We start from the raw sequence: 21886 nt of genomic DNA on the forward strand, positions 1-21886 counted from the left end.
AAAAAGCTTTTTTTCCTACAACATTTGATTCACGTATTCACTTTTTTCTTAAATGTTGAGTATTTTCATGTGTTAGTGGCTATACCAAGTGCTGTGAATTGAACCATGAAGCCTCATGAGAAACCATGAAAAAGACTAGCAGAATTCCTGTTCTTCCGGAGCTTATAGTCTGGTTGGTATGACAGATAGTAAATATGTAGACAGACAAGGTAATAATCGATGGTGACATGTGCAAGAAAGAAATGAACAAGGCATGATAGCATCCGGTGGGAAGCCAGCTACCGTAGAGTGTTGTGGAGAGGTCTCTTTGAGGAAAGGATATTTGGGTTGAGATCTGGATGATGTGAGCGAACCCGTCAGAGAAAGAGCTTGGGAAGAACATTCAAGGCAGAGGAGATAGGAAAGGCAAAGACCTGAGGTGAGAAAGAGTATTTGAGGAACAGGAAGTAGGCCAGACTGGCTACAGCATGGTAAGCAAGGAAAATAGGTATCTGAAAGGAATTTGGACAGGTAGGTGGGAGCTAGATCATCCAGGACCTTGTAGATCTTGGTGAGAAATTGAGTATTTATTATAAGAACACTGGAAAGCCATTGGAAGTTTTTAAATAGGGGAATGATAGAAGATCATGGAAGATCTTTAGATTTTAAAAAGGTCTCTCTTAGAGTTGTATGGTGAATAGTTTGGAGAGGGACAAGAAGAAGGTCAGATCAGGAAAGAGACTGGTTACAGGGTGAAAGATGATGGTGGCTTGAATTAGGGAGGTAGTAGGGGTGAAGAGAGGAGGATGAATTTGACATATATTTTGGAGATAGAACCAAATGCTTTATGGATTTGGGTTTTGGGCTTGAGGGGTTGAGGGTTTGAGAAAGAAAAGAATAACTTTTAAAACTCCTACGTTAAAGGGGATCTTGGGTGGCTCAGATGCTTAAGTGTCTGCCTTCGGCTTAGGTTGTGATCCCAGGGTCCTGGGATCGAGTCCCGTGTTGGGCTCCCTGCTCAGCGGGGAGTCTGCTTCTCTCTCCCTCTGCCTTCAGCTCCCCCTGCTGTGCTCGCTCTCTCTCTGTCAAATAAATAAATGAACTCTTAAAAAAAATAAAGTTCCTATGTTAAATACCCATTACTAAAGAATCTTAAATGGATGAGGTGGATAGAATAGTAAGGTACAGAGTACAGTGAACCACCCATGTAGTCACTACTCACTTTGAGAAAAAAACTATCATCATCACCTTTGAAATTCCCTTGGAGCCTCTTCCTAGAACCCTTCCCTTCATGCTCGCCTCTGAGCTTCTGTCATCTTTAATTTAGTGTTTATCATTCTCCTGGTTTTCATGATAGCCTTATAAGTTTGTACGTCTAAACAGTATACTGTTATTTGTGCATGTTTCTGAGCTTCCTATAAAGGAATCAGCCTGTATGTGTGCTGTAATTTCCCCTCAATATTATGTTCCAAAGATTCACCACAGTAGTAGTATATGATTATAATTTATTTGTTTTCATTGCTGTATAGCGTTCCATTCTATTTCATTCCATTGCTGTGAAATGTCTAAATATACCACAGTATACGTTTCCAATCGACCACTGATGGACATTTGAATTGTTTTTATTTTCCTGCTATTATTAACAGCTCCACTGTTAACATTACACGTGTCTAGACTGTATACTTAGAAATGGATTCACTGGGTCATGTCATATGCACATCTTTCCTTTACTAAATCATGCCACACTGTTGCCAGAGTAGTTTTACCAGTTTACACTCCCATCAGCATTGTGTGAGGGTATCATTTGCTCTTCATCCTGACCTGTTCTAAGACCTTGAACTTTTGAAATATCTCACGTTGCTTTTCTCTCTTTTTTATCTACTTAACTAGTGAGAGCAAAAATCTTTTCACTGATGTGTTGGTGATTCGGGTATCATCTTTTGAGTTGCCTTTCAGGCCCTTGGTCCATTTTTTCCTAGGGTTTTTTTTTTTTTTTTGGTCTTTTTTATATTGATTTATAGGCTTTTGTCCAATTTTAATCCTTTGTCAGAAGTATGTATTATAGGGGCGCCTGCGTGGCTCGGTCGGTTAAGCGACTGCCTTCGGCTTTGGTCACGGTCTCAGGGTCCTGGGATCGAGCCCCGCATCGGGCTCCCTGCTCGGCGGGAAGCCTGCTTCTCCCTCTCTCGCTGTCTCTCTCTGTCAAATAAATAAATATAAAATCTTAAAAAAAATATGGATTATAAGTGTTTTCTCCTTGTTCAGCTCATATTCTCACCCTTGTTATGATGCCTTTTAATGAATAAGTAGCTCAATTTTAATATCATATTTGTTAGTCTTTTCCTTTATGGCTTGAATACTTATATTCAAGAAATTACTCTCTGGCCTAAAATCACAAAGAACATTCTTCTATATTGTCTTCCAGAAGCTTATAGTCTTGCCTTTCACATTTGTCTTTAAACCACCTGGAAGTGATTTTTGTGTAGAGCATGCAGTACAAGTTCAGTTTAATTTTTTTTAAAAATTCTGATAACCGATGATCTCAGTATTATTTATTGAGAAGTTTATTCCCTGTCCTTCCCCCCATGGTCTGCAGTGCCTGCCTGGCATCTGTATTAGTTATCTTAAGGAAATAGCTTTTGGCTTTGTTTCTCTTTTTGTGTGTTTTCTCTTGAATTATTTTCTGTTTTTGTAAATTTATCTGGTTTTGATTCTCTTTACTGTATGTTTGTCTTCTCTTTCATTAATTCCTGTTTTGTATTTATTCTTTTCCTCTTGACTGTTTTTTGGGAGGTTAATCTGTTCTTCCAACTTCCTAAGTTGTATTCTGAATTCATTAATATTCTTTTTTTTTCTAAAATAAACTATATTAAGTCTGTACATTTCCTTTGTAAGTACTAATTTAGTTGTGTTCCACAAACGTTTGTTGCTTCTTTCTCTTTTTTCTTTATTTTAAAATTTACATAATCGTTTCTTTTTTGGTCCTTTAGTTAATTAGAAGCATCTTTCTAAATTTTTTGGTATTTTTTGGTACTGTTTTCTAACTTAATTGTATTATGGACAAAGAGTAAAACCTATTTAATATCAATCAATAATAGATTTTTTTGGTTTGAGCAATTGGGTGCCATTTACCGAGGTAGAAGAATCCAGAGGCGGGAGGAGAATCTAGAACACTGGAGAGATTAAGTGTGCAGTGCTTACAAGAGTCCTTCTAGAGTCAAAATGGGCAGTTGGACTAGACGTGCATCTTAATTTTTAGAGATATGGGCATATTTAACGTTCTTGAATACATTTTTCTAAATAAGAATAATTTTTTATAGTTGCTGAAGACCCTGCAAAATCGCTTACAGAGATATCTCCAGACTTTGGACATGCTTCACCACCCCTGCAGCCTCCTTCCATGAACTCGTTATCCACTGAGAACAGATTTCACTCTTTACCATTCAGTCTGACAAAGATGCCCAATACCAATGGAAGTATTGGCCACAGTCCACTCTCTCTCTCAGTTCAGTCCGTGATGGGAGAGCTAAACAATGCACCTGTCCAGGAGAGTCCACCCTTGGCCATGACTTCTGGGAACTCACATGGTCTGGAAGTGGGCTCTCTGGCTGAAGTTAAAGAGAATCCGCCTTTCTATGGGGTGATCCGTTGGATTGGTCAGCCACCAGGACTCAACGAAGTGCTAGCTGGACTGGAACTGGTAATTTAATTTGACTTAAAAATTGCAGTTCTTCTCTGGAGTTTTGTGTATTTTTTTTCCCTATTTTGCTTTTTTGTCAAAATGCTTTGTCAAAAAGACATCGCTAGAGAAAAGTTTTATTACCATGTCGCCCGACTTCTTTGCCACCCATGAAGCATCCGACCCACTTGTTCCTGATGTTAGTTGATCTAGGTTCAACTAATGAAAACAGATTTTTAGCCTAATGTATTTAGGCTCATTACATTAAACAGAATACAGTAAGGAAAGCAAATCTGTTATCAGCTTTCTTTTTTCTTCTTCAGTCTCCCTCTCCCAGTCAGTTCTAATATTTATATCATCGATTTTAAGATTAATTGCCATTTTAAGAGAGTTTTTATGATCTTTATTAGAGGGAAAGATTTTCCCCTTGGAGATTAGGAAAGCGTAACGTTTGGCCTTTCATGATCTGGGAAGGATCATTTGAGAACATTTAACTTTTATCTATAAAATATATTTCTTAAAAAATTTGTTTGCATGCTAGTGAATGCTACTTTTGGGGAGGGGGCAGTTGTTAAAATAAATCACCTCTGCCCCTTAGTTTCAGTACTTGTGGAAATGGTGTGGGAAAGTCAGTTAACCAGGGAAGGTTTAAACACACATTCTGGAAGAAAATACATTGAGGACTTCCTGTTGGATTAAGGAATTAATTTCTTAAATGATTAGTTGTGGGCTGAAGCACTGGTTAGTCGATCCCTTTTTTCTAATGGAGTTCTCGGGACAGGCGTGATGAGGGAATTCTGAGAAAGGCTGAGCCAGAAACACATCTTAGCAGCCTTCGTTCCTTGTATGCTATGTTGCAAGGTGCAGAGTAACACATACCGAAGCATTTCTTTTTCAGGAAGATGAATGTGCGGGCTGTACGGATGGAACCTTTAGGGGCACTCGGTACTTCACCTGTGCCCTGAAGAAGGCGCTGTTTGTTAAACTGAAGAGCTGCAGGCCCGACTCTAGGTTTGCCTCTCTGCAGCCAGTTTCCAATCAGATTGAACGCTGTAATTCTCTAGGTATTTGGATGCCTTTCGTTTACTTTACCAATCTGGAGTGACTCTGGTTCTGATCTCAGGCCATTTTGCAGTAGGAGGCAGTGACAGCGTTTATACATATTTCTTGCCAATGTTCATCGGCTCGTAAATCAGTAAAAATTGCTACTTGGTGTATAAGAAAGTTACAGTTGTCCCAAGAGGGGGCTTTTGAAAAAAAGTATCAGGAAAAAAATGAGATTTGGAAAGTGAAAAATAGTGGGACTTATTTTTCTCTTCCTGTTGGTTGCCAGCATTTTTTTAATGTTTTTAAAATATTTTATTTGTTTGACAGAGGGAGAGAGCACAAGCAGGGGGAGCAGCAGGGAGAGGGAGAAGCAGGCTCTCAGCTGAGCAGGGAGCCCAATGCGGGGCTCGATCCCAGGACCCTGGGATCATGACCTGAGCCGAAGGCAGACGTGTAACTGACTGGGCCACCCAGGCGCCCTGGTCGCCAGCATGTAATTTTTAAAAACACAGAGGTGGAAATTGAAAAGTGGCCTTCTTTTGGTGTATCGAGTACACCAATAAGCATAGCTTATCAAGGAGTCAGCGTTGTTATACAAAGTAGTTGTGGATTGATTCATAGAGGACAGATCCCCTCATCATTCATAACAGGGGACAGTTTCCTGATGCTATCCCTTTCCAGTTTTGGGTAATAGTTGTGAAGCATCTTGACAGTTAAGCAGCTATCAGTAGGAAAGCCATCTTTAGGAAAAACACTTTTCATTACAGTTGAAGTAGTACTGTGGAATTTTTTTGTTTTATTTTTCGACTTGAAGATGAAACATCTCAGACAGATTATAAAATATTCGGGGAACAAAATATTTAGCAGATGCTTTTTATACAGTACTTAATACCCTAAAGTGTTATTTAAATGGTGGAGGAAGTGAGGTTGAAATGAGCAATAGCATTTTTACAAGCCAAGCTGAAGAACAATGAACCCAAACCTACCTTTTACTTAGTTTTAAGTCATGAGACAAATTTTGCCTCAGAATACAAAAATGTATTTTAAAATGAAGAAATATATGGGAGTACATATTGCAATAGTTAAAAAGGGTACTTTGGCATTTTCATTTTTATGTTTGCAGCATTTGGAGGCTACTTGAGTGAAGTAGTAGAAGAAAATACCCCACCCAAAATGGAAAAAGAAGGTTTAGAGATAATGATTGGAAAGAAGAAGGGTATCCAGGGTCATTACAATTCTTGTTATTTAGACTCAACCTTATTCTGGTAAGTTTCAAATTAATGCAATAGGGATACAGTTCCACGGGGGCAGAGGCGCGTGTGTGTGTGCGTGTGCGTGCACGCGTGCATGCGTGTGCATGTTGCATGTGCGTGAAAGAAACTGCTCATGCCTTTGAGTGGCTGGGGAACAGGAAAGAAAGGGAGATTTACATTTCATTATATACCCTTTGGAAGCTATCGAATGTGGTCTCATGCTCATATCCAAAAAAACTATAAAAGTAATGCTGTGAGTGAGGAGTAAGAATGATAGTGTTACGGGGGGACAAATATTCTCATGGCGTCTGGGAAATCATGTGACTGGAGAGAATTAAGAGTTTTCTTTAAAGACTTATGTTCAGTAGAAGCACAGTTGCCCTCATATATGTAGTTTGTTCCAAAGTTGCACGAGTTAACAGTGCAAGAAGATCCAACCAAGGTCGCCACTGGTTAAGTTGAACGTAACTGACCAGCTCTCTACAGCCATGTTGTAAGAATTAGGAAGTCAGTGGGGTGTTAACATTTTAAAAAGTGGGGAGGAGAATAAACGTGGTGGGCCATTCTTTTTGGCAGAATACTTTACGTCCCGTGTAAGGACAAAAACAAGCCCTAAAGAACTGATAACAAGACTTTTTAGATTTCCTGATAAAAATTTGCATCAGCCAAATTTCCTTTTTCTTTGATCCTAGCAAGTCACCGCTGTTAGTCACTCACGTGATTTTGGCATTTAAAAGAAATTTCTATCTCTGCAAAGGGGTGTGTGGGGAGAGAAGTAGGGTATCCGGAGTGGGTTATATACTGTGTACGTGTTTGCCTTGGGAAGTAGTTTCAGACTTCCTCCTCTGTTGTCTGTACTTCGACTCAGATTTGTAGGCCCCTTTTCAGCTTTTGCAGAGAAGTTCTCTTAATATACTTGAGGCATGTTTTTGTCCTTTAACACTGTCAATCAATAGTTTGTTTTCTCAATATTGGTATTTTTAACTTAGAAGGATCTCTAGACCCTGATGATTAAACAATGGGAAACTTAACGGGTGTCTCTGGGACCTGTGTTAACGGAAAGCACTAATTTCTATGTTCCTTGTTCTCCAGACTTTGTGTGTTTTCTCTTCAAGTCTCTCTAGTCTCTGTTTCCCAAAAAGTATCACTGTAGTATCTGTTCAGTACCTTTTTAGTATTCTGTTTAGTATCTGTAGTCCGTGTACAGCATGAGGAAAAATATTCCTTTTATTTTACAGCTTGTTTGCTTTTAGTTCTGTTCTGGACACTGTGTTACTTAGACCTAAAGAAAAGAATGATGTAGAATATTATAGTGAAACTCAGGAGCTACTGAGGACAGAAATTGTTAATCCTCTGAGAATGTAAGTAGAAGATCTACAGTTATTTTGCCTTTAGATGGTGTCCTGTTTGCTGTTTTTTGATCTAGTAATTAATTTATACCTGCTTTCATTTATTAAGGAATGGGTAAAAATTTGTCTCTTGATGAAGTATGATTGAACCTTTACTGCCTTTACTTATTTAATTTCTAAATCTGGTTAAGGTGTAGCACATAGCGTATGCCATAAAATGATGAAACCTTTTTGGTAGAGTCCAATTTAGTAATTGCAGTAGGTTTAGAAAAGCTGATATAAGGTACATGGTACTCTTACCTTCTGTTACAGCTCCTTCCAGCAGTTACCTCTAACAGTCATCATTCTCTCTGTTCCAGTTGGCATAGTCTGGCTTCTTAAACTTAATTTTATCGACAAAAAAGGAGCAAAGGAAAATTTTAATTTGTAGAATAGCTAGTATTTAGTACTCTTGTATTAGAAACAGATGAGATGTATTTTATTAACACATTTTTTGGTTACAGGAATATATTTAGGCCTCCCTGCACATCCTTTAAAAAGTGATTTTTTGGTCATTTCTTAGTTCATGAATTATAAATATGTCTTTCTTTGGTCACAGAAAGCAATTTGTGATGATATAAGTTCAAGTGATGAGACATCTGGTAAAGACATTTCATAAGTGGTAGTAGTGACGTGTGATAATTTCACATTACAAAAGTTAAACTATGAAGAGTTAGGGCCCTAGACTATGAAAGAAATCTGTGCACTCAGGAATATGGAGAACAAACTATGTAATTTAAAGTCAATATTAATTTGAATCTTGGGACCCTTCTCTTATTTAACAATTAAAATATAAAAGTAGTTTGATAGAAGATTTTGATGACAAAAATGCAGAAGGCTGAATAATAAAGGAGGGCATGCAGAATGGCCTACTGTATAACATGGCTAGGAAAGTAAATTATAAACAAATAAATCTCCCTCCTTCTATCTTTTCTTCACATTCTGTAATGAAAATGACTAGTTTTCATCCTTTAAGGTAATTATGAGTCTTGATTTTGATATCAGTTATTTTATCTGATGCAAATTTTTAAGTTTACTGTCCATTTCTTCTCCTAAGTAATTGATAATGGAACAAGACAGGTCAAATCCAAAACTCTAGACCACTTCCTTCTTTCCTTCCCAAACATCTTAAGTCCATTAACAGAAATTATTTGGATGCTGTTGTCCAACCAGTTAAGAATCATGATTAACCAGACTCTGTCACCCTGTCCACAGCAAGGCCCTTGGCAGATGCCTTGTTGTGATCAAGATTCCCTGTGTCTGCAGCGTTCCTATCTTATTATAGCTGACTGGTTACTGAAACTTCTGCTTTCTCCGTTTCAAGCTCCTCAAAGGCAGAGTCCCTGTTTTATCACCTTATTCATTTTTATATTCCTAGTGGCTGACAGGTTAGAGTACTGGGTTAAGTGGTGGATGCTCAGTGTATGTTAGTTGCAGAGAGTTAATGAGTGAATGAATAGTCAGTATACAAAATGGATATTAGATTAGCTAGTTTTGACTTGCTCTTGTTAAGCTTGTGATGGCCTCCCAGGTTTCTTCCGAAGGCATTTTTAGCATTGGAATTTTGTGAGGGATTCCCGTGGAATGTACTGAATGTGTCCTGTATTCAGATTAAAGATGAGAGACAGTGTCATGCACTTGATGACCAGCTTGATTGCACTTTCAATTTTCAGTTTTTTATCAGGGTCCCTTACCATTCCCTTTGGCAGCTTTTTCAGTGTTTAGTATTAAAAGGACTTGCTCTCAAAGTTTTTTTTTTTTTTTAAGTAAATGCTTTAATTTCTTAAGCAAATAGAATCAGAAGACCAGTCATTGTAATTAAAAAATGCTTTTTCTTAGATTAGTATCTGACAGCTATTACTTAGGCATGAGAGTGTCTGGGGTAATTCTGATGCTAGATTTTTAATTTGTAAACCTCAAGAAGCAGCCTATAACTGTGATTTTCAAAATAATTGTCTAGCTAAGAATTTATGTATGACATATTGGAATTATATAAGAACTGTGTGATTATCAAATTGGGTTATACTAATTTAATATATGTGCCACTGTTAATTGTTTTTTACTAACGTAGATTTGGATATGTGTGTGCAACAAAGATTATGAAGCTGAGGAAAATACTTGAAAAAGTTGAGGCTGCATCAGGATTTACCTCTGAAGAAAAAGGTGGCTCTTAATTTATAGGATATGCATTAAAAATAATTTGAAAGCATATGCTAAATTATTGGCTGAAATGTGTGTCTATGTAGTTTTGGGGATTTTATTTTAAACTAGAAATTCCTTTCTGTGTGATGTACAGTTTTTTTTAAGTTCTTTTTTTAAGCTTTTATTTAAATTCCAGTTAACATACAGTGAAATATTAGTTTCTGTGTAATGGACAGTTTTGCCCCCTTTTTGTAAATACTGTATCTCTTCTAAAAGTGAGTGATATATGGGAAAATGAATCCCTTTGAGAAGTTGCCTAGTTGTAGTACATTAAGTTAATAAATAGTTTTTGTCTTTCCTTCCAGCAATGGTATTCATCATTGTTTCCCTTTAGGGGTGAAGGGTTGCATTGGGTTCATCCCCATTTTTCCAGTTAGCTTTCCTTGTTATAAAGGGAGCTAACATGGCAAACTAGAATTAAGTTTATGGCCAGAGACCATGTTTTAATCTATTCTTAGCTAATGGATTTCCTTAGAGATTCAGCTCCTGACTGTGAACATGTTAGCAGCATACTGTAACCAGCTATGATGTTTAGAGACTTGGTAATTATTCAAATAACAGGAAAAAACAAGACTATATTTCCAGTTTTATTCTGCTTAACCCCCCAGAAGAAATTAAAATTATTTCATTATACATGAATTTACTGTACCTTTTCATACACAGTAAAGTTATAACAAAATTGGACTGTCCTACTTGGTCATAACTATTAAATATCCTTTATAGTTTTCATTAGGCAGGAAAACTGGAGAACTATGCTTTTAACTGAAAAAGTATCAATTATGAAAGTGAATTTAGACTCAGAATTATAACTATTATAAAAAACAGAGTGATTTAAAAATTTTGTCTGTGACTTATTTTTTTTATTTTCTCCTAGATCCTGAAGAATTCTTGAATATCCTATTTCATCACATTTTAAGGGTAGAGCCATTGTTAAAAATAAGGTAACTTTTAAATTGTTACAGAAGCATTGGAAAAAATAGGCGATCTTCATTTTCTCTACCATCATTCCAAAAAAATGATTTCTTTAGTGATTAATATTGTATTTGTTTAGGAATCTTAATATGCTAGGTTCCTATGATGCAAATTTAACCATTTAATTATGTAATTAATTAAATTGTTCTCCCCATAGTATCATAGTTAACTGGAAGAGTGAATCCAGTGTAAATTTGTGCTTTTAATTTTAACCCTAGTAATATTATTGCAAATCATTTTCTTATAAAACTGTACATAAATATTTTTATAATTTAATTAATGAAAGAGTCTAAGGGAAATTAAGATTCTAAGAGAATCTTATTCTTGGAGCGCCTGTGTGGCTCAGTCACTTGAGCATCCAGTTCTTGATTTCAGCTCAGGTGATGATCTCAGGGTCCTGGGATGGAGCCCCACATCTGGCTCTGTACTCAGTGGGGAGTCTACCTGAGATTCTCTCCGTCTGCCCCTTCCCCCGCTCATACTTGCACTCTCTCTCTTTCTCTAAAGTGGATAGATTAATCTTAAAAAAAAAAAAAAAAAAAAAAAAAAAGAATCTTATTCTAACCCAGTCAAATACCATGAGAATGCTGTTTTTGATGATCCATCACTCAGAATTAGTTTAGCCTCATATTAGCTCTTTTGTCCCCAGTTTTGTAACTTAGCCTTTTTTTCTCCTCCGTCTTGAATGAAAGTCTTGAATCTAATGCACTAAAGTTCTTAGTGAGATATTCTAAATGGATGAACTTTCCAGGTAGTTTAATGATCACAGTCTAAGTGCTGAACCCTTTTATACTTTAGCTTGGGTTCCTCTGTTGAAAATCTTGCTGATTTATTATTTACTTCCCTAAGCTGGTCACATACAAATACTCTTACTCGTCTTTGTGTCATAAGTGATATTGTTTGATGCCAGTGTTGCATCGATGGATGGAAGGAAGGGAAAGGAGGACAGTACCACAATTACAGTTTGATACTGTTTTGGAAGGTTTAATTAATGAAATAAGACATAATACATAAACATCAAGAATACATATTCTGTATTCAAAGATGGTAATAGCTATATGAACATCTAGAAAATCCTGGAGAATTGTTCAGAAACTACTGGAATTAACAAGAGAATTTGTAATTTGACCATGTAGACAATAATCATGGAGAAATCAATGGCATTTCTATATACCTTCTAGCAGATATGAAAAGGGAATGCTTTCATACTTAGTGAAAGTATAAAATGCCAAGAAATCGATTTTATTGAGATGGGTTTTTTTTTTAAAAGACTTGCCCAGAGCTCAAAGGTGAGTTGATTAATTAGTGAGAAAGATTGTGTTCCAGTTAAGAATAGTAAGGTACTTAGAGATGTTAATTTTTTACAGAATGATTTGTACATAAACAGGATCTTAACTTTTTTTTTTGAACTCAGTAAAGTGATTTTAGAGTTCTTTACAGGATGAAATGGGTGAAAACATTGAAGTTTGAGGGATTTTTTTTTTCAAGAGCTCTTTGATAAGCTATAAGGCAAAGCACTAGACATTAAACAGTGTGATACTATATAAAAGTGGACCAGTAGACCTGAATAGAAAGCTCAAAAATAGAATTGCAGTATCTTATAAGTCAGCTTTCAGACACAAATGAGGTCTTCTCGGAAAGACCACTTTAATACATGATGTAGGAAATCTAATAGGCAATTTGGGAGAAAAAAGTCACTTTTGTTTTCCTCTGGAAGAGATAAATTTCAGATGATTGAAACAATTGTCTTTTTTTTTTTTTTTCCCCAATGGCCCAACACCCTTTGTGAATGTCATAGACTCTCAGTAATAACAAAGATGAAAACAGCTGTGATTCTCGGGGGGTGAGGAGGGCTGGATACATGTAAGAGTGCATCTCGGTGCTTGAAGGGCTTTTGGGGTTTGGAGAGGGCCCTAGGAAGTTCCGCCACCCCTCGAAGGGGTCACTGCTCCCCTCCCCTTTCAGTGGCCTCTTCATATGGGGAGTCACTCATTTAAAGATTGTAAGAAGATATAAAAAGATACTTCAGACGTTAGCTTTTCTGTCCCAAGTGTCATTCTTCACCTGCAGGAGCCTTTCTTTCTGAGGGAGAGTCTGCTGATGTAACAACTAGGAAGAGGAGTACCGTAAACTCTGTAATAGTGGAACAGTCTGAGAGACTGCACAGAAGTCTTACATGACTGACGAGACAAAGGACTTAGCCACCTAGGAGGATAAATGCGGATTTGCTAACAAACAAAGTCAAATAAACAAAAATAGAATTCCCAGAAATAGAGATTAAAAATGTCTATCTCCGTATATATGCTTTATGGCTGGGAGGGGGTGCGTCACTGGATAACTGCTGATTTGGATGATAGATCTGAAGAAAGTACCTGGAATGTAGCCCCAAGGGAAAGAAGTTGGAAAACGAGAGAGGGTAAGAGACGTGGAAGACAGATTCTAAGTGCAGTTCTAGGAGACACTGGAGAGAATGGGGAAGAAGCAATAATTTTGATAGATAACAGCTGAATATTTTCCAGAATTTTTGGCAGACTTAAGTGCTAAGAAGAAGGGTGCACAGGATTCCTGAGCAGGAAGAACCAGGACTCAGTCACTTAACTCAGAGACTTACCACAGAATATACTTTAGAAAGACAAAGCTGAATTTCGAGCAAAGGAGTAGTGTGCTAGAAACAAGGAAGAATCAAGGTCATAAATAGAGGTAAATTAAGCCTTCATACTCAAAAAACAACAGTAACAATAGTACTGGTAATGACGACTCGTGTGGGGTGTTAAAGAGAAAGTAAAACTGAAGTCATAGCCACTATTAAGAGAGGGTAGTGCACGGAGGCAGAGAAGAATTCCAAGAAACGTAGAATAAAATTGGCAGTCAAGAAGCAAAGATACAGGGCAGTTTCAGCTTGTGTTACTGAATACTTCTCATTATAGAACATGGTCTGCATATTCTTGTTACATGGATATATTCTATTCCACGGGGCTAGATAGCCCACGATCTAAAGAATTTTGTTTTTATCTTCTCCATAGATATATGTTTTCTTTTAAGGTTAATGTAACATTTGTACCCTTCTGCCTTTAGATTTTCTTAGTGGAAAATGGCAATCTAAATTGTACGGTTTTGTGCCGTCCCACCAGCTTTGTTGTAATTCTTGTGTCTGTGTGCCTTAGTGACCCGCTTATTATTTTAGGGTTTTAGCCTTCTAAAACTGTGGTGATGAGATTTGAGTGCTTGTTGCTTTTGTTTTTTTTCCTTCCCCACCCCCTTCCAGGCTCCTAATCCATCCGCCTCAGTATCGCAAGGCTGTTGGTTTTCATCCTCATCTCGGGTCCCCTTCTGGACGTCTGCGTCTTGCGTTCCCGTCACCCCCGGTGCCCCTTCTCCCTCACCATTATTATTTCTAATTGTTGCAACTACTGACCTCGACCGCCTTATGCTTTTCTTAGTTTCCTGTCCTATTTTTTTTTCCGTGTTACCTGTTAAATTTTTTTGTGCTTTTGGCTTTCACAGAAAAATGCTGGTCTTTTATAGTCATCGACAACCAAGTAAAATATCGATATAGCATAACCTTCAGGTTTTTTGGTTATCATTTTTTTTAATTTTAAAGATTTATTTTTATTTTTTTTTATTTGACACAGAGAGAGAGACAGCGAGAGAGGGGAACACAGGCAGGGGGAGTGGGAGAGGGAGAGGCAGGGGCAGTGGGAGAGGGAGAGGGAGAAGCAGGCTCCCCGCGGAGCAGGGAGCCCGATGCGGGGCTCGATCCCAGGACCCTGAGGATCATGACTGGAGCCGAAGGCAGACGCTCAACGACTGAGCCACCCAGGCGCCCCTATCATTTGTTTTTATTTGTTGTGGGTTCTCATGAATCTCCTGGCTTTGTTAACAAGTAAGTTTTGTTTATTTCAGGACGTTAGTTGCTTGGATAGCTGAGGGCTTCTGAAGGTTGGTCTCTGAACAGCTGTTTCATTATGAAAACTGTGTTAATAAATTTCTTAAAAATCTTGAAATCTAGCTATAAAAATAGTTGATTCTATACCCAGAAATTCTGCTGAGAAGGTAAATAGTACACTTAAAGATTATTAATCCTTTTGGTAGAGTTAGTTTTCTAAAGATTAATGGCATTCTGTAGTAAAATATTTAGTTAGTTAATTTAAGATTTTATTCATTTAAAGAGGGGAAGGGAGAGCATGTGTGAGTGGGGGAAGGGGCAGGGAGAGGGAGAGAGAGCTCAAGCAGACCATGCTGAGTGCTGATCCCGACATGGGGCTTGATCTCCCAACCCTGAGACCATGACCCAAGCTGAAATCAAGAGTTGGACTCCCAACGGACCGAGCCACCCAGGCGCCCCTGTAGTAAAATATTTGAAAGGGAAAATGTATAATATATTGGTAACACTGACAGGCATATAGTAGGAGCTTACTTGATATTTGTTGAATAAATGAGTGACCATCTAAAGAGATAGCATGCTTTCATGGAAAGAATAGTCATTGGTTGATAGGACACCTGGTTTCTACACCTAGCTCTGCTTCAAGTTGCCGGGAAGCAATGATTATTCTTTCCTAGAACGCAGGGCCTTCATTTTGGAAGTGAAACGTTGAGTCTGGAAGGTCTCTAAGGGTCTGTCCCATTCAGAGACATAAGAATTTATTTTCCTGTTTAAAGCATTAAATGCCTTTTAGATTTTAAACAATCAATAGTTTAATGGATTGTTGATTAAAAATACTTTTTAGATTTGGACAGTTCAGTTGAACCAAGTCATTTTAGCTTCCGATTATTATTGTTCACACAGTGCTTCTTGACGGCAGATGTTATTCCATTATTTTTCTGATCACTGAGGGGACTTTTGGATATGAAAACTAAAATAACTCATTTTTAAGGTTTTATGCAAAGTACATTTAATTAATTAATCTGCATTATTGTCTTTCACCTGTTGTTCTGATGACCCAGGGGGCACCGTCAATGCCATAGGTTTTTCTGTCCTCAGATACTGCTGGGACAGCTTCACGTTCTGACTTGAGCATTTTGGAGAAAAATCATATGTTTCTTTCTGCATGTTTTTTTAGATCAGCAGGTCAAAAAGTACAAGATTGTTACTTCTATCAAATTTTTATGGAAAAAAATGAGAAAGTTGGAGTTCCTACAATTCAGCAGTTATTGGAATGGTCTTTTATCAACAGTAACCTGAAATTTGCAGAGGTTAGTGATTATTATATTTTATGTGACACTCCTTAGTAATCTTGAGACTACTACTAGATTTAATAACTGTTAATTTTACCCCACTGAGAACGTAGTAACTGTTAACAAAACACAAATTAAGAAAAAAAAAAAGTTCAGTGTCTCAGTTGTGTCCTTGTAGAAAATGCCTTAGAATTAAGATTAGACTTTCTGGATTTTTGGTGCAAAAGAAAATATAAAGCTAATTTGTAACTTGAAAACTTTTAAGTAGTATCTGAAGCAAAAAGGAAGAATTGTGTTTTGTTTTTTTTTTAAACTGTCATTTTACCCATAAGTTTAACATTTTATCTAAGCGTATTAGCCAAACATATCAAAGAAGAATGTTTACTTTTCCTTCAACAAGAGACAAAATAAATTCACTTATATTGGTTGGTTAGTGAACAAGTGATAGAAATTATTTTTCTTTTCTTGTTTACTGTGTCTTCATGATCTTAGTGGTACATGCTTGTGGTTTATTTTTATTGAATTTATTTCTGAAAGAATGTTCTGGTAAAGCTTTTAACGGCTACAGTTATTTGTTGAAATAGAAGGAATGGTGTCCTTCAGTGACCACAGTTTCTTTATTATACTTGCCAAAACAATTTTTCTAAAATGTTTATTTTAAATATAAACCCACAGTGGAGTGTTACTCTAGATTGTCATCATATTGTTAGAGACCCAGGGTTGTTGACCTGCCTGACCTCTGGGTGTCCATGGTATGGATCCTGGACCACTTAAAACCTTGGTGCTCTGCCTCCCTGCTCTGCATTCATGCTCGGATCCTGCGTACAGGCCGTTGGTATTATAGCAGAATCGCTGCTTGGCATGATGACCATGACTGCTTCGGTTTCGTAGGGAGAACTTTTTTCAGCACTTTGATTCTAAAAATACATGTATCTTGTTTTTAGGCACCATCATGTCTGATTATTCAGATGCCTCGATTTGGAAAAGACTTTAAACTGTTTAAAAAAATTTTTCCTTCTCTGGAGTTAAATATAACAGATTTACTTGAAGACAGTAAGTATAAGTTTTTTTAGTTTGTTTTGTTTATTTTTCACAAATAGGCCAGTCAGAGTCTAACGGGATATGGTTCTTCCAGAAGGCAATTCAGGATCTGAAGAGCCTGGAAATACTAAGCTAGGACTTTCAGTTTTAGGTATTCTGAGAAAATAATCAGAGATGCAAATAAATATTTTATATACAAATGTATTTATTGTCACATGATTAAGAAATTAGGAACAATCTATTTGAGAGAAGAGTAGTTAAATGAATTATGGTGTATCTATACAATGGAACTACTGCCATTAAAGTTCGTGTTTGTGAAGACCAAACTGTATGAAGGCAGTTATAACGTAATGTGAAGTGAAAAGGTAAGTTGGTCCTTTCTATAAGAGGACCCCCCCCGAACGTACATGCACGCATGCACGCATACACAGGGTTACATAAATTTGCAGATATAAAATTATTGGAGAAAATTCACAGTAGTGTTGACACTGGTTATCCCTTGCCAACTGAAATTGTAGGTGCTTACAGTTTTCTTCTTTATATTTTTTTCATTCTTTGAATTGTCATCGGTAGACATTTCATAATTGTGTAAAAACACTCTAGAATACACTGTTTTTAAAAAATTGTCACTTGGGGCGCCTGGGTGGCTCACTTGGTTAAATGTCTGCCTTCGGCTCAGTCGTGATCCCAGGTTTCTGGGATCGAGCCCCAAGCCCCGAGTCAGGCTCCCTGCCCAGCGGGAAGCCTGCTTCTCCCTCTCCCTGCCCCCTGCGCGTGCTCTCTCTCGCTTGCACTCTCTCTCTCTCAAATAAATCTTAACAACAACAACAAGAATGCGTTACTTGATCATAGAAAATGTCTTTTTAAAGATATCCCGAGTCCAAGGAAATGTAACATTTATGGGGACAGGGTGGGGTGGACTTGTTGAGGCTAAGTCCTCAATAAAGCTTACCTTTTCCTTTTGATTTGTTTAATGAAAGAACACATGTTTAAAGGCCCCATAACCTCTCTCCCACCCTTACCGTTTTAGCCCCCAGGCAGTGCCGGATATGTGGGGGGCTCGCCATGTACGAGTGTAGAGAGTGTTATGATGACCCTGACATCTCCGCTGGAAACATCAAACAGTTTTGTAAAACCTGCAACACTCAAGTAAGCTTGACGTCACTTAATGGATGTTCTCTCCTGAAATAGGAAATTATTTGTAGTTGGAGTTGGAAACATTTTGGAAACTTTTCAAAACCATTATTAACTTGAATTGATAATCCAGTGGTATTGCTCATGTGTCTTCTGTTTCGTCGGTGGACCGTTGAGAAGTACTTGGTTGCTCTTGATCGGGTTGAATTGAGTTAGAGTAAGTGGGGCCCATTTGCTGGAAACACTTGAGTTTGGCTCACGAGTGACAGGCCCTTCATGCTCCGTTTCAGGTCCACCTTCATCCCAAGAGACTGAACCATAAATATAACCCGGTGTCGCTTCCCAAAGATTTACCTGACTGGGACTGGAGGCACGGCTGCATCCCCTGCCAGAAGATGGAATTGTTTGCTGTTCTCTGCATAGAAACAAGCCACTATGTCGCTTTTGTGAAGTATGGGAAGGATGACTCTGCCTGGCTCTTCTTTGACAGCATGGCGGATCGGGATGGTATTTTGTTTTGTTTTGTTTTTTTAAAGATTTTATTTATTCATTTGAGGCGGGGAGAGAGAGAGAGAGAGAGAGAGAGCGAGCACCAGCGGGGGGAGGGGCAGAGCGAGAAGGAGAAGCAGATCCCCCGATGATCAGGGAGCCCGATGTGGGACTCGATCCCACGACGCTGGGATCATGACCTGAGCTGAAGGCAGACGCTTCACCAGCTGAGCCCCTGAGGTGCCCCCAGGATGGTTTTAAGAACTTTTCTTCTACGTGTGGCACCGTTTTAGTTTGTAGTGGGATAGTTCATAGTGGAGAGTCTGTTCTGAGTAATAGAATAGTGTATGTGGAAAGCCTCTCCAGAGTATTTTGGTGACATAGTCTTTCTATCTTGAAATGCATATGCAGCCCTGTTACTAAAGGAACAATATCGTTGTGATATCTTGACACACGTGGTTTTTATTAAAAGAAGGATCCTAAAATTCTTATTTTAGGGCTGAGAGGTTTTCTTTTCAGCTTCGTCGTCTTTCACTCTCAGGCTCCTCTCCGTTTCTCTACAAGCCATAGTCACCATTTATGAAGCGCCCATGCGCCGAGCTCTCTGGGAAGTACGTTGAGTCATTGTACCGAAATCCCTGCAAGAATGGGGGATTACTCCTCTTTTTCTGTTATTAAAGCTGAAGTTAAGGTGCCTGAGGTCACATAGCTTGTATTGAACTCCATCTTTCTGACCTCATTGCTTACGTCTTTTATACTACGCACTACATTGTCTTCTAAAGGATGAAGCAAAGAATAGAAATAAGTATCTTCTTTGGAAAAATAAGCCTATTCTGCATGTAATGTTTCTTCCCGAAATGGGGAGTATGCTGCACCTTCTCAGCCATGTTCGAGGATGCTTAGGCATTGTTTAACAAATACGTAACGAGCACATGTCCAGTTCCAGGGGCTCTCACGTAACTGAAAAGCGTCCGGGGGTTGGACATTTGGAAAAGCCTTTGAGGGGCTGGGCCGGGAGCGCCTAAAACCACACCAGCGCCCTCATTCAGTCTGATGATATGTGAAGCAAAGCCTTGCACAAATATGTATTTAAAATTTAGGGAAGTGGAATAATACTCATTTCGCTAGATATGCTCTAAACTGGATGATCTCACGGTGGAGCAACCGGGGTCCTTCTGTCCGGGAGGAGACGTAGGGCATGTGAGGAGTTGGATGTTGTGTGATTACGCATATTATGGAACGCTGTTCCCTCACTGAATACAGACAAGCCTATAAAGTGGGTTTTGGACTTTGCTCAGGATATGCTTCCTTTTACCAGTTTTATTCCATTGGTCCCAGAATCCTTTCAGAAACCAAGAAGTGAGAACACTGTGAAGACTTAAAAGGAGCCTTGAACTTCTAGGAATCAGAAGTAAAATAAGGTCCTTCAGATCTTGGAAGTCCGCCTCCACTAAATTTAGAGTCGCAGGATCGCTTTAGTAGGCCGGGGCGGCCAAAGGGGTTAGAACTTGGCTGCCCTAACTAGAGCTCTTCCTCTTTCCTCAGGCGGCCAGAACGGCTTCAACATTCCTCAAGTTACCCCATGCCCAGAAGTGGGAGAGTACCTGAAAATGTCTCCGGAGGACCTGCACTCCCTGGACTCCAGAAGAATCCAAGGCTGCGCACGAAGACTTTTCTGTGATGCGTACATGTGCATGTACCAGAGCCCAACCATGAGTCTGTACAAGTAATCGGGGTCACATCTGGGCAGGGGCAGCGGCCGAAGGCAAGGTTGTCGTGTCACACTGACCTGAGCTAGCAGTTCTGTTCTGCGTCCATTGCCGGCAATGGATGTCTTTGTGGTGGTGATCCTGCTGAAAGGGAGTCCTGTGTTTAAAAAAACAAATTGCTTTTGTGTTACTGAAGTATTTAATAAGAAGCATTTTGCACTCTAGAAAGTATGTTTGTGTTGGTTTTTTAAGAAGTCTAAATGAAGTTATTAATACCTGAAGCTTTAAGTTAAGTGCATTGATCATATGATATTTTTGGAAGCATAAAATTTTAATTGTGACAGTTTAAAACCTCTTTTAGTCCATTGAGAATGTAAATAAATGTGTCTTCTTTATGGACCAACGATATGAAATCATTTTTCCTTTTAGCTAATGGTTGCCTTGAGGAAGAAATATGTTGGTTTTATTAAGAGTCTACTTTCAATCCAGTTATGAAAATTGTACTGAGTTTGATTTGTTAATTCTCTCCTATATAGTGCTGAGCCCTGCATGCCCGCACCCCACTGAGCTTCTGTGTCTCTGCAGTAGTGGCCAGAAAAGTACTTAAATCCCTTTAATGGTGTTGTTTTCTATTTGTTCTGGTTTTGAGATATCTCAGTGATTTTTGTCATAAAACGTCTATTTTTGATGTAACTTTCCTGGGGGATTCGAATATACAGCAATTGAAGCTCTTCATTCACACCAGTAACTGTCAGCTGAGAGGTTTGTTTGGGTGTTTTTTGTCTTTTTATTTTTCGTAAGGCTCTCTAACTATTTTATGGAACAGGGCACAATGAATTTTATTAAAGGGTTGGGGTGATAAGTAGGTTTCTACACAAATATATGGCCCATCAGAAAATAAATTTGAACCTGGAATACTCAGTAAAATCTCTCTGAGGAGATGTATTGGCTTTCTAAACCTCTCCTGTTGTGAGGAAGACCGTCCAGAACGTAAGTGAGGTCAGCCAGTCTGCTCACTAAATCCAGCTTGATTTCATGGGAGATCATGGCAGTTAAGAATCAGATATGTTACTGAAATGTTTGCAGCAGCTTCATCCTCCTTCTGGTGAAATAAGTAGAACATGGATGTGTTCCTAGCTCATGTCCACAGCGCGTGTCTAGACCACAAGTGGATGTTGTAGACTAGAACTGCAGATTATAAACATCAGTGCCGTGGAACGTGCTTTGGTCTGTGTTTTCTCCAAGTGTCCTTTTGTGGTATTGTTGTCCTTCTGGACTTCCTAACCATGCAGAAAAACAGAAGAGTTGTCATGTGTATATAGCATATGACTTCATACATCATTTAATGTAAAAAAAAAAAAAAAATAGAGTCTTTATAAACCCTGCAATTAGTTTTTTGAAAGTCACGTTTACCTCTGGTTCTATCACTCCATTTTGCTGATACTTATTAGCTTTATAAAGTGTAGCAAGGTAGAGAAACTCTTTCATCTTGTAATTTTTTCATTTTTGAAATGAAAAAGCACATAAATTTTGCATGAGGTTTTACTAAATGCTTGGGTGGGGCCGGGGGGTGGATACTGGGTCAGGGGTTGGGGGTGAGGAACCCAGGCTCTGGGGCTGGTGCCGCTTCTGTCCACCGTGGGTAACGAGGGAGGGGCCTGGGGTGCACGATATCTGAGGTCTCTTCCAGCTCTGACCTACAAGACCAGTCACCCCTTAGTATAGCGATGTTGAGTGAATAAATGGATGAATGAGCTTATCAGTGTGATTTTTAAAATGATTATCTGGAGGAATGACCAGGAATCTCTGTCTAGGTAA

At 38.5% G+C, this 21886-nt stretch overlaps 1 protein-coding gene across 9 annotated transcripts in view; it reads left to right on the forward strand.

Annotated features, from left to right (window-relative positions):
• Positions 1-20995, forward strand: part of CYLD (CYLD lysine 63 deubiquitinase) — a 65586-nt gene extending 44591 nt beyond the window's left edge. For all 9 annotated transcript variants that reach the window (XM_088027371.1, XM_028091780.2, XM_028091802.2 and 6 more), the window contains 11 exons: positions 3300-3679; positions 4557-4722; positions 5829-5970; positions 7197-7319; positions 9418-9509; positions 10423-10489; positions 15581-15713; positions 16640-16748; positions 17767-17885; positions 18161-18377; positions 19905-20995. In XM_088027371.1, coding sequence (XP_087883497.1) covers positions 3300-3679; positions 4557-4722; positions 5829-5970; positions 7197-7319; positions 9418-9509; positions 10423-10489; positions 15581-15713; positions 16640-16748; positions 17767-17885; positions 18161-18377; positions 19905-20089 — 1733 coding nt within the window. In that variant the 3' untranslated portion in view covers positions 20090-20995. The remainder of the gene's footprint in view (positions 1-3299; positions 3680-4556; positions 4723-5828; positions 5971-7196; positions 7320-9417; positions 9510-10422; positions 10490-15580; positions 15714-16639; positions 16749-17766; positions 17886-18160; positions 18378-19904) is intronic.
• The last annotated feature ends 891 nt before the right edge of the window (positions 20996-21886 follow it).

The sequence above is a fragment of the Eumetopias jubatus genome, unplaced genomic scaffold (assembly GCF_037043125.1).
Source record: "Eumetopias jubatus isolate StellerSeaLion01/CBP00866 unplaced genomic scaffold, mEumJub1_p1.0 scaffold_10, whole genome shotgun sequence".
Taxonomy (NCBI): Eukaryota; Metazoa; Chordata; class Mammalia; order Carnivora; family Otariidae; genus Eumetopias; species Eumetopias jubatus.